General features: G+C 41.4%; 1 protein-coding gene across 1 annotated transcript; it reads right to left on the bottom strand.

The window, feature by feature from the left end:
- Positions 1–14,579, bottom strand: LOC101153366 (glutathione S-transferase A5). Its single transcript, XM_019029723.3, has 7 exons — positions 14,490–14,579; positions 9,150–9,266; positions 5,980–6,031; positions 4,657–4,789; positions 2,563–2,704; positions 1,281–1,412; positions 1–392 (listed from the first exon to the last, which is right to left on the bottom strand). The coding sequence occupies exons 2-7, from the start codon at positions 9,234–9,236 to the stop codon at positions 270–272; spliced, it is 669 nt and encodes a 222-aa protein (XP_018885268.2). The 5' UTR covers positions 9,237–9,266; positions 14,490–14,579; the 3' UTR covers positions 1–269.
- Positions 14,580–15,462: the final 883 nt, after the last annotated feature.

The following is a 15,462-nucleotide window of genomic DNA, read 5'->3' on the forward strand; positions in this document are numbered from 1 at the left end:
TAGTTTCTTCTTTTTTACCAAATTTTTAATTCCAAGAAAGTGGTAGGTTAGGAGGAGATTAGAAATCTGAATTCATATCAGATCCTAATGAAAACAAATCAATTTTAGCTACGTTGACAAATAAGAGTTATTTATTATTTAATTAGCATGTAATTGGAAAGAGTTTATTAGCTTGGCAAGAGGCACAATCCACACTTAGGTAAAGCACTTCATTGTTGCAAACTGTAGAATACTGGTCTGGCATGTTCTTGGCCTCCATGGCTGCTTTATTAAAACCTGAAAATCTTCCTTGCTTCTTCTAAAGATTTCTCATCCATGGGAGGCTTTCTCTGGCTGCCAGGCTGCAGAAATTTCTTCACCGTGGGCAGGTTGCTGATTCTGGTTTTCAGGGCCTGTAATCCACAAAGCACAGCCTCAGAGTGAAGCCAAGGCCTGCCATCATCTTTAAGATGACCCAGGGAATCTGAGCCCCTCATGCCAAAGACCAAGCGAGTCCCCTCCATGAGTACCAGCATGGAGGCAGAAACAGACACCCAGTGAGAAATGAAGATAAGAGGAATAACATGTAGCTCACTTTATTTTCCCCAAAGATGTCTTGAAGTTTTAATCAGTTCAGTCATCCCTATCTTTCTCCTTACATATTAATCCTGTCGATTTGTGGCTCTTGTATAAGACAAGAAAAATCAATGTGCCTGTGAGATATCAACACAGGTCAGTCTCTAAGCAGAAGTAAAACTATGGGGAAATGAGTTGGAAAGGAAAATGTTATAGAAAACATTAAACACAAACCATGGGACCACCTTTTCTCAGTGAGAGATACAGTGTGGGGGGCAGAGTGCTGGGAGAGCTGTGCAGAGAGGACCACAATGTTTGACAAAAGGAGCCGGAGCCCAGGGAGGAAACCAGATGGAAAGGGCTCTGCTCAGTCCAACTCAATGTGGGAAGACAAGGGCACATGTGGGATAAAGGACATCACAGAGAACTCAGGAACAGAAACCACATTGAAATAGAGGGATGGGAAGAGCTGCTGGGCCCTGGGTCCTTTCCATGATAAAAGGCAACATACTCTTCATGGGGTAGCATGAACCACAAATTTCCTTTCCAGAACAAAAGTGTTTTCATTCCTCAAAATTGGAGCCTGGAAGCTCATTTTGGAGACCTTGGGGGCACTGAAGGACTGGAGAAGGGTGGGGTCAAAACATGGTCAGTCCCAGGGCCCAGATATGAGATCCCAATATAAGAGATGTGGGGCTGTCTCTCTGGGCTGTGAAATGGGTCACCTTCAGCAGAGGGAAGCTGGAGATAAGACTAGAGTCAAGCTCTTCCACGTAGTAGAGAAGTTCCACCAGGTGAATGTCAGCCCGGCTCAGCTTGTTGCCAACAAGGTAGTCTTGTCCATGGCTCTTTAAGACCTGGAGAATGGGAGGAATCAGATCAGGAACACATGCCCACCCAGGCTGGGACCCCTGCTTCTTTCAGAGCCTCTCCACCCTGACTTTTCCCACCTCTGTTGCCTTATTGCATGGGTGCAGAAATCCCAAGCTTTCTCCACATTATCTGAATGAATGAGAGAGTAAGAACTGTAACTCTGCTCACTGCTTGGTTGGAAGCCAGACTACCATTTTCTCTTCTCATCCACATCACTGTGGTGTCTACAGGACCCACCCAGCTTGCTTCTTCCACATGCGCCAAGGACTTAGCACCTGCTGCCACATGTTCTGTCTGCCCCAGGCCCTACAGCGTGGAGCCCTCACATTCAGGACATGGCTCTACATTCTGCTCCCTCCCTCTCCAATCTCCCTTGGGCAGTGACTCCACCTTCATGACAACACTCTTCCCCCAGAAGGAGACTATTTCAGAGTCCTCATTTCTCCTTGTCTGCTCTCCTCATTCCCTGCTCTATCTCCCTGGGATCTGTAGGAAACCTGGGTGAACCTGAATTCATCATCTTTTTTACAGCATCGACTCTGGTTCCTAAACGGCACTATGTTATAATCTGCAAGCTGAAGCGTTTAGGGGTGGACTGCACTGATGTCTGCAACTTACTATAAAATGCATTTTACGGAATCTTCCTCTGCATCCCACAGTCACTCTCCTTTTAAAAAATACTGATCCCTGAAACACTGCAATATTCTCTGGTTGGGCAATTGGTTTCCTGTCTTCCTACACAGGGTGCCAGAATATTTTCTGATGGATCACTTTCATCATGTTCTTCTTCCATCAAAGTCTATGGGGTTCCATAGACTCAACAGCAACCTCCAGTGTGATCCAGAGCCTTCCACAGCCCACGTTCTGCTTATGAATATGAAATTTTGTTGAACAGAGAATTTAATGTTGGGGTCTGTAAATTAAAATTTTACTGGAAAATCATAGCTTGGGTATCAGTGGTACAATTGTTCCTCCAAGTCTATTTGCATAAGATGCCTTGAGAGTCGGAGTGCTGCCTTGGTGTTCATGAAGTCTCACTGAAAGTGAAGGTCAGTGGCCCCAGGAATGCCCAGCCACTATTTTTCTACTGGTGTCTAAACTCAGTTCCCCTAAACATTGAACAGCTTCCCTTACTTTTTCAAAGGCAGGGAAGTAGCGATTTTTTATTTTCTCTTTGACCAAGGCAGTCTTGGCATCTCTTTCCTCTGGTTGACATACGAGCAGAAGAATGATCATTTCAGTCAAATCTACTATACCTTCTGTGTACATATCAATCCTGAAAGACAAAAACAACCAAACCATCAAATGCCTTTTGCCTTAGATTTTATAGGTTTATAAAAACCTAAGAGAATAGAGGGTCAGATGGTGGCAAAGTAATTCACCTCCAGTTAGTGCCTTTTATACTCTAGTCATTATGCTCTGAGTTTTACAGGTATATAGTCATTAGGTTCTGATTTTTACAGGTATATTAACATTTATTTCCTAAAACAACCTATCAAGGTAGATAGATCTCAAAATTTTGTTACACACATGACCTAATACAGGAAAAAGAGCATCGGTGGTCACAGTCATGAGAGAAATTGGTGGAATCACTGCCAGTACCCACTGATGCTGTGCCAGGATTTATCATCTCAATTGTGGCTTGTTCTGTGCATGAACTTAGTGTGAGTCAAATGGCCAAAGACCTGCCCTCTAAGTAATCCTAAAAGAATCCCTGGCACAGCCATCTCAGCCATATTTCTTGTCCTCTCTCATCATTTTACAGCTCCCAGGGCTCCTGTGCCCCATATTAGCAGTTCTTCCAATTACACCCATGAAACACATTTCCACAGCCCTCTCCATGTGCTGTTGCCTAACTCTAGCCATGTGTGCCTTTCCTGAGACCCCACCTAAGAATCCCCTTCCCCGGTGAAATTCTCTATACAATTACAACCAGTGCAAACTTTTCTTCTTTTGTGTCAAACTAGAGTTTCACAATACTTTTTAAAACAAGACCTTTATTGACGTATGTTCACATACTGTAATAGCAACCTGTTAAATTACACTATTGAGTGGTTTTTGGTGGATTCACAGAATTCTGTAAAAATCATCACAGTCTAATTCCAGAATTATTCTTATCACCCTGATAAGGACATCTGTACCATTAGTGGTATTCTTCATTTATCTCCAAGCCCCACTCCTTTACCTCCAGGCAACCACTAATCTACTTGCTACCTCTATGGATTTGAATATCTGGACATTTCATACAAAAAGAATCCTATAATACTTGGCCTTCTGTGTCTTGTGTATTTTATGTAACATGTCTTTATTGTTTAACCATCTTGTAGCATGCATTGGTACTTCATTCCTTTTATGACCAAATATCTTTCCATTGCATGGCTAAGGCATTTTTTCTCCTCCATTGATTGATTGATGGATATTTGGGTTGTTTCCACTTTTTGAATACTATGAATATTGTTATTTGCATTGTTCATTTATGTAAAAAATTTAGTGTGGATGTATTTTTGATTGTTTGGGGATATGCCTACTAGAGCAACTGCTGGGTCGTTGGTAATACTATGTTAAAGTTTTTGTGGAGCTGCCAACAGTTCCATTCAGGATTTATTTGTAATTATGCAGTCTCATCACAACAGAGAGGAGACCCCTTGGCTTTGTTGGTATTGAATCAATCTGGCTGTTTCAGCCTTCTATCCACGTGTCAATGTAACCCCAGCATCCTTGGTGCCAGCCTCTACTAGCCCTGCTCAAGTGTTCTAGTCCATATAATTGGTTGGTAATTTAGGTTCCTGGTCATGATTCTTGGAATTACGGGGACCTGAGATTCAGCTTATTTGCAGCCTTCCCTCCTCAGGCCTTCATCTACAGACTCTCAGACATTCTATGCCTTGCCCTATGCTGTTGGCTGGAGTCTAGCCTCTGAAGTTCTGAGTACCTGAATCATGATTCCCCATCCTCCTCAGTTCATTGGGTTTATGAGTGTTTGGAAACCTCCGTCAGGTTGCAGGATCCATGGACTGCATCCTCTTCTAAAATCACCCTCGCCTGAACCCTCTCCATGTTCACTGTTCCCTCATCTCCATGGGACTCTGCAATACTGGACCTCAGTGTGCATCACCAAGACCCAGCCTGCTGCTGGTCATGATGCCCTGCCATGGTCCCACCCACTCAAAGAAGGACTTAAATCACTCTGTGTTCTCTGTGGATGGAAGAACAGAAAATATACCATACAGGGCTCTCTCCTTCATGTCTTTCCCATAAAGGTTGTATTTGCTGGCAATGTAGTTAAGAATGGCTCTGGTCTGCACCAGCTTCATCCCGTCAATCTCAACCATTGGTACTTGCTGGAACAGCAAACTCCCATCTTAGAAAGAAGAAAAAAAAAGGAGTATGAAGTGTCTATGAAACCCACCCTTTTGGGATGAAAAAAATGGTTATGGAAATGATTAAATTTGTGAAATGAAAAAGAAATTATTGCCTGGTAAGATTTCACTTGAAACAACTTTTTTCCTTGTTTTGTTTTTTGAGACAGAGTCTCACTCTGTCGCCCAGGCTGGAGTGCAGTGGGACGATCTCAGCTCACTGTAACCTCTGCCTCCTGGGTTCAAGCAATTCTCCTACCTCAGCCTCCTGAGTAGCTGGGATTACAGGCATGCGCCAACATACCCAGCTAATTTTTGTATTTTTAGTAGAGATGTGATCTCATCATGTTGGCCAAACTGGTCTCGAACTCCTGACCTCAAATGATCCACCCGCCTCAGCCTCTTAAAGAGCTGGGATTACAGGCGTGAGCCACCATACCCGGCCCAAACAACATTTTTAAAAAGTTTCCTGTAGTTCTTCTTTTTCTTAAGAAGCTTCATTTTACTTTTTATCCTGTTACTTCATTTTTGTTTTTATTTCCCCTCCAGATACATAGTAGGACTCTTGTATTTTTTGTGTTGATTTATCTTCATGGATATTTTAGGAAGAGGTTGGGACAAATTACAGTAGGACTGGCAACAGGGTGCCATTTAAAATGGGAAGTTCGCAGGGTAAGTCTCATGGTGTTTGTGACATTTAAGGCAGGTTCTGAGAGGTTTTTAATGTAAGGGTCCCCTTTTCTGCTCTTCAAAGCCTGCAATAGTGCCACAGTGTTACTTTGTCACGCCCCCCCATGAAAGAAAAACCTCAAGGCAATGGCCACGTCGATTTCTCCTCCTTTCATCTAGCGCATGTTCTTGCGTGTGCTTGGATGGGGAGGGCTCTGTGGGATCCTGTGCTGATAACCACAGCTCACTGACGGTCCCCCAAGCATGAAAACAGAAAAAGGGCTTTCCCCGGGGGTGGGATATCATTCCTCTAACAAATACTCTGAGAGGTCTGGTCCTTTTAGCTTGGAGAGAGTTGCCAGACCTGATCAAGGAGCCACATCCCTTCCATTTTAACCACTTTCTCCCTCTCCACCGTGACTAAATATCACCCCCCACACACATAGGCATTCCCGGCTGCTCAACGTTCCTCTGTACCTTCTACTAGAAACCCTCATCAGAGTTACTTAGAGATTGATCTTACCATTTCTTAACTTGTCCAAATCTTCTGCAGATTCTAGAAATTTCTCTTCAAACTGGAAGCAGAAACAGTAAATGGGTTCTTCTTAGTTAATTCTGTTATAGACTTGTGATGTTGAATGGCCCCTATCTGGTGCATGATTTGGAGAATATAAGATTTCTGAGTTTAGCAGGATACACAGAAGGGGCTGGTAATGGCCATTTGGAAGTTTAGACCTAATTCATTGAGAAAAGTGCATGGGTCACAGCACATAGCTGCTCAATCTTTTAGTTCACTGCCACCCTGTTCTCATGAATGTCTATGATTAGGTCATGTTTTGAGAGGGGACATCACTGGAAAGAAGGCACTGAGCAGTTCTCCTAGTTATGGTGTTGCCATATCTTAGGAAAGCCTGTGTCTCCAGGTGAGATCAGACCACAACCTTGTGTGTCCCCAGTGTGGGGTATGCCTTGGGCTAATGGCCATCAAATATTCTGCCACCAAGGAGCCTCTGCTATAATTTATATCACCCCACTTTTCAGGAACTCTGCTAAGGGTGAAATAGGTTGCAGCTGTTGCACAGCTTTAACACTTGCACATATAATTTTCTCTTCTGAAGTACATGGGACCCAACAGGGTAAAATTCTCAATTTAATAAAGGAATTAGAGTCCCACGCTAACATTATTTTTCATGAAAACCTCTGGTTTCTGATGTGGTTTTATGGGTTCAATATCACCATTTTCATGTACTGGCTTCTTGACTTTGGACATGTTACTGAAACTCTCTGTGTCTGAGTATGCTAATCTATGAAATGGGTATACTTAACGGCACCTATGGTATAGGCTGATATCAAGATTAAATTACAAGGTCACGCAAAGCACTTAGAAAAGTAGCAGGTGTATAGTAACTGCTCATTAAATATAAGTTATGCTTAGAATTTTGAAACTATACTTAGTTCTTGATCTACATCCAGTAACTTAAACGTTGGAGTAAATTCCACCTCGTTCTGAGACAAGTCACTTTGGTGGAAATGGCAGCCAGCAACAAGGCTGTCTCAATCTGACCAGAAGCTATGAGTGGTTGCAGGTATTTAATACAGATATGAAATTCAGTTATTACATAATGATTCAGTTGACTTAAATAGGCAGAATCTATCAAACCAAAAGTCTAAGCAAAAGTTATCAAGGTTTTCTGGATTTCAATGTTGTTATGATCTGGTTCCAATCTTGACTCTGCCTCAAAATAGCTGTGTGATCTAGGAATTATTGCTTAAAATCTTCAAGCCTTAGATTCTTAATCTGCAAAATGGGAATATAATATTTTCTTAAATGGAATTTTGTAATGTTTCAAAATGCATGATACAAGGCCTGACCCACATACATCAAGTAATAAATAGTAGCGGTGTTTCCAGTGGTTAATTATACTTTAATGGAGTTCTTTATGGTGAAAGATCAGGAATTTGGGGGTTTCTGGCTTGCTCCATGGAACAGAATTTGTCGTGGATCTATGATTACACAGGACCGGGATCTAGAGATCATGGGGGTGTGTGCCAGCAATTAATAAGGCATCCAGTTCAGGACAAACCTAAGGAACGGTGGGTGGTCCAGGAAGGAGGGTAGCCAAGGTGGGGTGGGGTTGGCAAGTGGGATGTGAGGACTGGGTTGTGATCATCAGCCTTAGGGCACTGAGACCCCAGAAGCCTGAGCAAGGTCTGCAGTCAACCCTGCCCCCGCCTTCAGTCAGGCTGGATGGAGACCTGGGAACCTGGGTTCCTCCCAGCCTTGCCCCTCCCTCCCTCCTGCTGAACTCTTCCTACCCGGGCTCTGAACACATCCCTGAGCTGCAGAGCTGATGTCTGGGTGACAGTGAAACAGGGTATTCATTTGTACAAAGGAAACAACCTAGAATGATAGTGTTTGGATTTCTTACGTGCTTATTTCTTCATAGAACTGAGAAAGGGTTGGGCTAAAGTCCCAAGCCTTCGTGAAGCAACGCACAAAGTACCGTTCCGAGGCTCAGGTCCACACGGCGCTGTGAGGCTGAAGGGGCGCGCTAGAAGTTCCCTTCACAGGACGCCACCTCACCTGAAACCCCCCTTTTCTGCTGCCACCCGAGGGACAAGATCTCCTGAGTTCGTCCATGACTCACTTCCCAGGAAAACCCTCAGGCAGTCGCTGAAGGACTCTGTTCTGGACTGGGAAGTGTTTTTCTCAGTGACACCTCTAGAGGGCAGCACTCAGCGGAGTCCCACAGACACCTCCAAGCATTTCCTACTCAAACACTGGGAGGATGACCTGGTAACACTGGGGAATGCTTGGGTGTTCTAGAAGCCTCCACCCCTCATTTTAACCACGTGTTTACTTGTCTGCATCCTCATAGACATGTAGGCTGCCCCAGGGCAGGGACTGTGTCTGTCTTGTTCACTGTCTATCTCCATGACCTAGTACAGAACCTGGAATTAATAAGTGCTCAACAAATAATTGCTGTGAATGTGGTCAGTCTTTAATAGGTAGTTTGTTACAATCCACTCCCTTACACCTCTCATTTATAGTTTGCATTTTATCTCTAACTACTGCCATTTTTTAATATTACGTATTTTTATTTTTTTGTTGTGGAAATTATGAACATGAATAAAAATAAACAGAAAAGCATAAAAATTCTCCTTATATTTCTCACCTAGAATCAATAATTATCAACCAAAACCAATGTGAAGTTATATTTATGCCCACCTACTTCTCCTTTTGTAATAATTCCAAAGAAATCCCAGATCCATATGATTAATCCTTAAATACTTCAATGTGTTTTCCTAAAACACATAAACTATTCTAAAGATCACCATAGTACATTATCACACATGAAATATTAACAATAATTATTTCATGTCATCAAATATTCAGTCAATATTCATGTTTCTAATGCCATAAATTATTTTTTACAGTTTCTTTAAATTCTAATCCACTTAAGTTCTACACTTTTTGATTAGTTTCTTAATTGTATTTTAACATGTATGCTCTTAGATGAGAAGAAATTTTAACAATTTTTAGGTCAAATCTATTCATCTTTTTCTAAATTACAGTCCATTTTTATTTAAGGCACAATGCTTCAGTAAGTAATCATTGCATAGTTTCTGTGGGAAAAGTATGTGCTAACGCAATTTTAAATCCAACTTAAGATGACCTAACTCAGAACCTACCTCTATTCCAGCTGCAGCCAGGAGCCACCGTATGGACTCCATTCTGCCCCGTGCATTGGAGTAGTGGAGCTTGGGCTTCTCTGCCATGATAGCAGTCTCCTGGAGGTTTCTCTAAGCCTGAATGAATGAATGAATAATTGAAACGATAGAATCAAAAATGTACTTTAGGATGTGTGGTTGAAAACCACAAACAATGCTTAAGAAGAACCTGCCTTCTTCATGACTGGGTTGAAGCAGTTCCCGGAATGTTTTCTTGGCTCAAATTGTTACCCAGCAGTGGCCAACCTCAAACCAGTCTCAAGTCTTCATTGTTTACCTGTGACTTTTCTTGGCAGCCTAAGAGGTGAGAGTATGTGGTAAAAATACATGTATAGGAGTTAATGGGAAGAGGAAGAATTCAAGAACTAATATTTATTGAAAACTTCCTAGTGATCCTTCCTCAATGCTAGTCCCTTTCATTATTTTATATCTTTAACCCTCCTTATAGTCCCATGAAATGGTTGTTTTCTCCATTTTTTAGTTAATGAAATCGAACATCAGAGAAATACAATGTTCACAGTCACACTCTGGTTGGTGATGGACATGAATATCTACACCAAGGACTAAAATGAAGTCACTCCTGGAAGCCAGCTGGGTGAAGGCCCTGGGAACCCATGAACTGGTTGTGAAACCAGAGGATGTCACTGACAGGGAGGACCGGCAGGGAGCTAAGTCACTCTTCAGCTCTCTGGCTGTGAGACTGCATTTGATCAAAACCAGAAATTAGGCTTCAGACTTGTTTTACTGTAGCTAGAAGATCCAAAGTCTTTCAACAGAGAATGCTAATCCCTTGCTTCTTTTGGCATTCTATATTTTAACTCTGTGGGGGGGCATTTTGTTTTATAACCTGGGAAAAGAGATGTTGCTGCATTAACTTTGCAGGATATGGAAGGAGCTAGCATTTGTTCAACGTCAGTCATACACTGGCCATTCTTCTAAACTTCTCTCATTTTGTCCTACAAAAATCACCTAAGGTGAAAGGCTGTTGCTATTCTCATTTTATAGTCGAGGATACTGAGGTTTTTAAAGTAACTTACCCAGATTAAGTGGTGGATCTGGGATGCAGGCTCACTGCTATTAAAAGCTAAAGACTGAGTCTTATTTTCTATGTTAGTGTTTCTCAAATATGCATGGTAATCTTTCAGTAGATTGTGAAATCCCACTACTTTTTAAAATGAAGTAGAAAAGAATAGAAAATATCAGCGAGTATGACATGTTGAAGGGTAAGTAATGTTTCATGAGTTGTTAGTTTCAGTTATTTGTATATTGTGTGTATGGATGTTTGCATGTGTGCATGCTCACTTGCTCATTGTAGATGATTAGAGATAAATTGACTGGGCTCATCAGTGAAGTTTGATAGCCCTTGCTCTATCCCAGGCTGTTTGGGAGGTGGAACATAGCAGGGTATCAGAGAATGAAAACCAGTGGCTGCAGGGACAGATGCAACTAATTGTATCATGAATGTGAATGAAAGGACACAGGACTCATTGAAAGCAGGAGTTCCAGTGCCAGGACTTAGGAACAGTTGCATTTTCTCTCCAAACCCCCAGCTCTGTTATTAAACATTAAGATTCTTCTTGCAAAGTTTTGTGGTTGTTGAGTTTGGAAGAAAAATATACTTGCCTTTAACAACTAATGTATTTTTTTTTTTTTTTACATGGAGTTTTACTGTTTTTTTCCCAGGCTGGAGTGCTATGGCGCAATCTCAGCTCATGCAACCTCAGACTCCCAGTTTCAAGTGATTCTCCTGCCTCAGCCTCCCAAGTAGCTTGGATTACCAGCACATGCCACCACACCCGGCTAATTTTGTATTTTTTGTAGAGACCGGGCTTCAGCATGTTGGCCAGGCTGGTCTCAAACACCTGACCTCAGGAGATCCACTTGCCTCAGCATTCCAAAGTGCTGGAATTACAGGTGTGAGCCACTGCACCCGCCGTCAACTAATGTACTTCTACAAAAGTATGTATGACTTAAATTTAGACAGCAAAATCTTTTTTTTATACTTTAATTTCTGGGGTACATGTGCAAAACATGCAGGTTTGTTACATAGGTATGCACAGGCCATGCTGCTTTGCTGCACCCTTCAACCCGTCATCTACATTAGGTATTTCTCCTAATGCTATCCCTTCCCTAGGCCCCCACCCCACTATAGGTCCTGGTGTGTGATGTTACCCTCCCTGTGACCATGTGTTCTCCTTGGTCAACTCCCACTTATGAGTGAGAACATGTGGTGTTTTGTTTTCTGTTCTTGTGATAGCTTACTGAGAATGATGGTTTCCAGCATCATCCATGTCCCTGCAAAGGACATGAACTCATCCTTTTTTATGGCTGCATAGTATTCCATGGTGTATATGTGCCACATTTTCTTTATCCAGTCTATCACTGATGGGCATTTGGGTTGGTTCCAAGTCTTTACTATTGTGAACAGGGCCGCAGTAAACATACATGTGCATGTGTCTTTGTGGTAGAATGATTTATAATCCTTTGGGTATATACCCAGTATATACCCAAATGGGATTGCTGGGTCAAATAGTATTTCTAGTTCTAGATCCTTGAGGAATTGCCACACTGTCTTCCACAATAGTTGAACTAATTTACACTCCCACCAACAGTGTAAAAGTGTTGCTATTTCTCCACATCCTCTCCAGCATCTGTTGTTTCCTGACTTTTTAATGATCGCCATTCTAACTGGCATGAGATGGTATCTCATTGTGATTTTGATTTGCATTTCTCTAATGACCAGTGATGATGAGCTTTTTTTATGTTTGTTGGCTGCATAAATAGACATCAAAATCTTTTAAATGTCTACATTTTAAAATGTGGGAGTCAATAGTTTAGCCTTTGGAAAGTAAAGAATTCTTTGAAATCATACTGAATCAACTCACCTGTTCTGTGATTAGATATTTTGATGTTGCACTTTCCTAACTTGGGAAATGCAAATAGCATTATTCAGCAGAAAGAAAGGGAGAGTGAAGTTCACACAAAAGTGTGGGGTGCGGTTGTTTAATTGTTATGGACTAGAGTTCACAGAGTCATGATTCCACTCCCCACACTAAGCTCCCTTAGCTATTGATTGAGAATCATGTTTCAAAAGGAAATGAATTTTTATCTTACATAACATTTTATCACATCACTCCTGCTGATAACTAACATATCGCCTCTCAATATGAGGTTTCCAAGGGTCAGGCTAAGACTGGGGCAGAGGTTACCATTGAGCTTTGTTCGCTCAACACAGAATGAGAACCTGAGAGCTCAAGGATTTGCCATGGGTCACACACACATGCTCCTCATTCATGGTCAACATCTAGGGAGTGTGTCTACCTTCTGCAACAACCCTGGGAAATGGCTCCTAATAGCTATTCAATGGGCACATTGAGTTTCAGAAAGCTAAAGCACCTATCTCATGCTGCACACTTGGTGAGCGTTGGGTCAGCCTGAACTCCTTCTGATTGCAGGTCCAGAGCTTTTCCACTCCACCTCATAATCTGGCTCTCTGCTCCTGTCTGATTATGTTGTTTTATATTTTTCTATTCAGAGTATATTAGCCAACTAAATGTTGGAAGGAGAGGGTGAGAGGGGAACATCTAATTCATGAGTTCTTACTCTTAGCAACTTTTCAGGGGCTTGCTTGGAAGAAAAAAGTAATGAAAGTGTGTCTTTCTCTACTTTGACAACCTAAGATCCAGAGTGAGTTGAAGACTAGTATAACTGTATTTACATCAATTAAAAATGGGCTTAATTTGAAAGGAATATAAGCTATGGTAATTCCAGGAGTAAATTAAAAGAGTTACATCTCTGAGGTGGTCCCAATGACACTGTTTCTTATCAGAGAGAAGGGAGAATGAGATAAACCATGACTCCTCCCATCACAAGGTTCATAAAAGCTGTAGCTTGTTTAGTCTCTGAGCCTCAATTTTCTCTTCTTAGAGTAGAGGTAGTTATTTCTACTTTTGAGGGTTGTTGAGAAAGTTAAATGAGATAACGTACAAAAAATTCATAGTAGGAACTCAGCAATGGGTGTTTGCTCTTGTCCCAGTGCTTGGAAGATGGGTGAGTCTCTGGACACATTGAGTAGCCCATGGATCTTCTTTCTTTGATCTATCTATCCGTTAATTATTTTACCTACCAACAATCTATGTATATGTATCTATTTATAATCCTTATCTGTCTACCCATCCATGTATGTATTATTTTATCTATCAATCGTTCTATGCATCTGTCTGTAATCTGTCTGTCTCTTCATCATCTATTATCTATCTATCCATATCTCTAGATCTCTATATTTTGTCCATGGAACTCTAGTAGGAATAAATTTTTATGTGAATCCAGACTTATATCAAATCTGTCATATGGTGGCTCTCTGTTTCTCTCTCTCTTTCCTTTTTAGCTCCTGTACAGAGGTTAATGATATTCACTAATCAGTCCACCTGGATTAACAGGAAGTTTTCAGTGAATGTCCAAGCAGTGGGGCACATCGGTAACATAGCCTTGCTTAGCCCCATGAAGTCATGTAGTCCCATGGTTCTCAACCAGGGAGATTTTGCTCCTCTGCTCCAGAGGACATTGAGCAAGGTCTAGAGACATTTTGGGTTGTTATATCTGCGGGGAGGGAGAGGGGTCTACAAATCAGATAGGTAGAGGGCAGGGACACTTAGAAACCTCCTAGAGTGGGCAGGACAGATCTCCATTCAAAGAATTACACAGTTCAAAGGGCATTAACAGTCAGAGCCTCTTTCTTAGCTATCCTCTAGATTGGCTGTGAGTTGGTAGTACTCCAGAGACAGAATATGACTTGTCGTCAAGCTAATTAGTGGCAGAGGCTCAACTAGAATCTAGTCCTCCTGACATTCAAACTAATTTATTCTAATTATAATAAGCCTGAGTTTTGAATTTTCACAGCCAATATAGTATTACAGAATCACAACTTACAACAATTATGTTTTGACTACTTATATAGAGAAATAAATTTTTGCATACATTGCCACTTCTTCCAGCACTGATTATTCTCAGATTGTTTAAAATGCTACCATTTCTTTTTTCTCCTCATGTCATTGTTTCCCATACCTTTAAATGAGGAGGCCCTGGTTTTCTAAATTCTTCATTTTTACATTTCTGTAAAGATGTATCCAACAGAAAAGAAATAAACAGTTCTTGAACTGTCACCCAAACACACCAAGATGGCACGATATGAGTAAAAACAGACTTTTCCTTGTGCTAAGGACACATATTAGCATATTTTTCTGGGAAGCTAGAGAGGAGCATGTGAGGCAATGTAGAGAGATTTATAAGATCAGTACTTACTTTGTTAAACGCTGTCACTGTCGTGGCTGGGCAACTGAATTCCAGGTCTTAATGTATTTATAAGCTCTTTGTTCCTTTCAATAGTTCCCTCCCACTGAAAGGAGAAAGGTCAAGTTAGGGAAAACCCACTCCCACACATTTCATGGCCAAGGGGCCACCTACTGGATTCTAAGACATGAGGCAAGTGATCTGCTTATCAGAAGACACTGGTTAATATGTTCCTTTTCAAGGTTGGCAATTAGTTTAAACAATACATTTCACCTAGATTTTGCTCTCTTTTCAAGTCAGCAGAAACTGGCTTTTTAAAGATGCTTTTTTTTTGTGAGTTGGATGCAAGGACTAGGGCAACTGAAAAATCTCTATTGTGAGCATAGCTGGGAAGGGATGTCTGTGAAGGGCAAGTTGATGCCACCCTTTTCTTACTGGGTTGCCAAATAAAATATAGGACATCCATGTAAATGTGAATTTCAGGCAAACAATCAATAATTTTTTAGTTATAGCTATGTTCCAAACACGGTATGAAACCAGATTATACTGGAATATTATTTACTGTTTATCTGAAATTCACATTTAGGTGGTCGTCCTGTATTTTATCTGACAAATCCGGGAACCCTATCTGCATATGCTTTCCTCTTTGCATCACTCAAATTGCCCATAATATAACAAATCTGAAAGCATCCATCACCTGGATTCATCAATTGCAAATAATCTTTCTTCATCTATACCATATAGGGGGTTATGTTGGCCCCCTAGAAAGATAGGTCCATATAGAAATCCCTAGATCCTGTGAATGTGATCTTATTTGGAAAAAGGCTCTTTGCAGATGTAATGAAGTAAAAGAATTTGAGATGAGATCATCTTGGTATATCTGGAAAGGCCCTGAATCCAATGACAATTGTCCTCACTGCAGAGAGAAGAGAAGACACAACATACAGAGGGTGAGGTGCAGGAAGGCAGAGGCAGAAGTTAGAGT

The sequence above is a fragment of the Gorilla gorilla genome, chromosome 5 (assembly GCF_029281585.2).
Source record: "Gorilla gorilla gorilla isolate KB3781 chromosome 5, NHGRI_mGorGor1-v2.1_pri, whole genome shotgun sequence".
Classification (NCBI taxonomy): domain Eukaryota; kingdom Metazoa; phylum Chordata; class Mammalia; order Primates; family Hominidae; genus Gorilla; species Gorilla gorilla.

Excerpts from the sequence above, each read along its gene's own strand:
- LOC101153366 (XM_019029723.3), bottom strand. The coding sequence starts at position 9,236 with ATGGCAGAGAAGCCCAAGCTCCACTACTCCAATGCACGGGGCAGAATG. Across the intron at positions 1,413-2,562 it reads ACTTCCCTGCCTTTGAAAAA|GTCTTAAAGAGCCATGGACA; the intron begins GTAAGGGAAGCT and ends CCCATTCTCCAG. Across the intron at positions 393-1,280 it reads CCAGCTTCCCTCTGCTGAAG|GCCCTGAAAACCAGAATCAG; the intron begins GTGACCCATTTC and ends TGTGGATTACAG.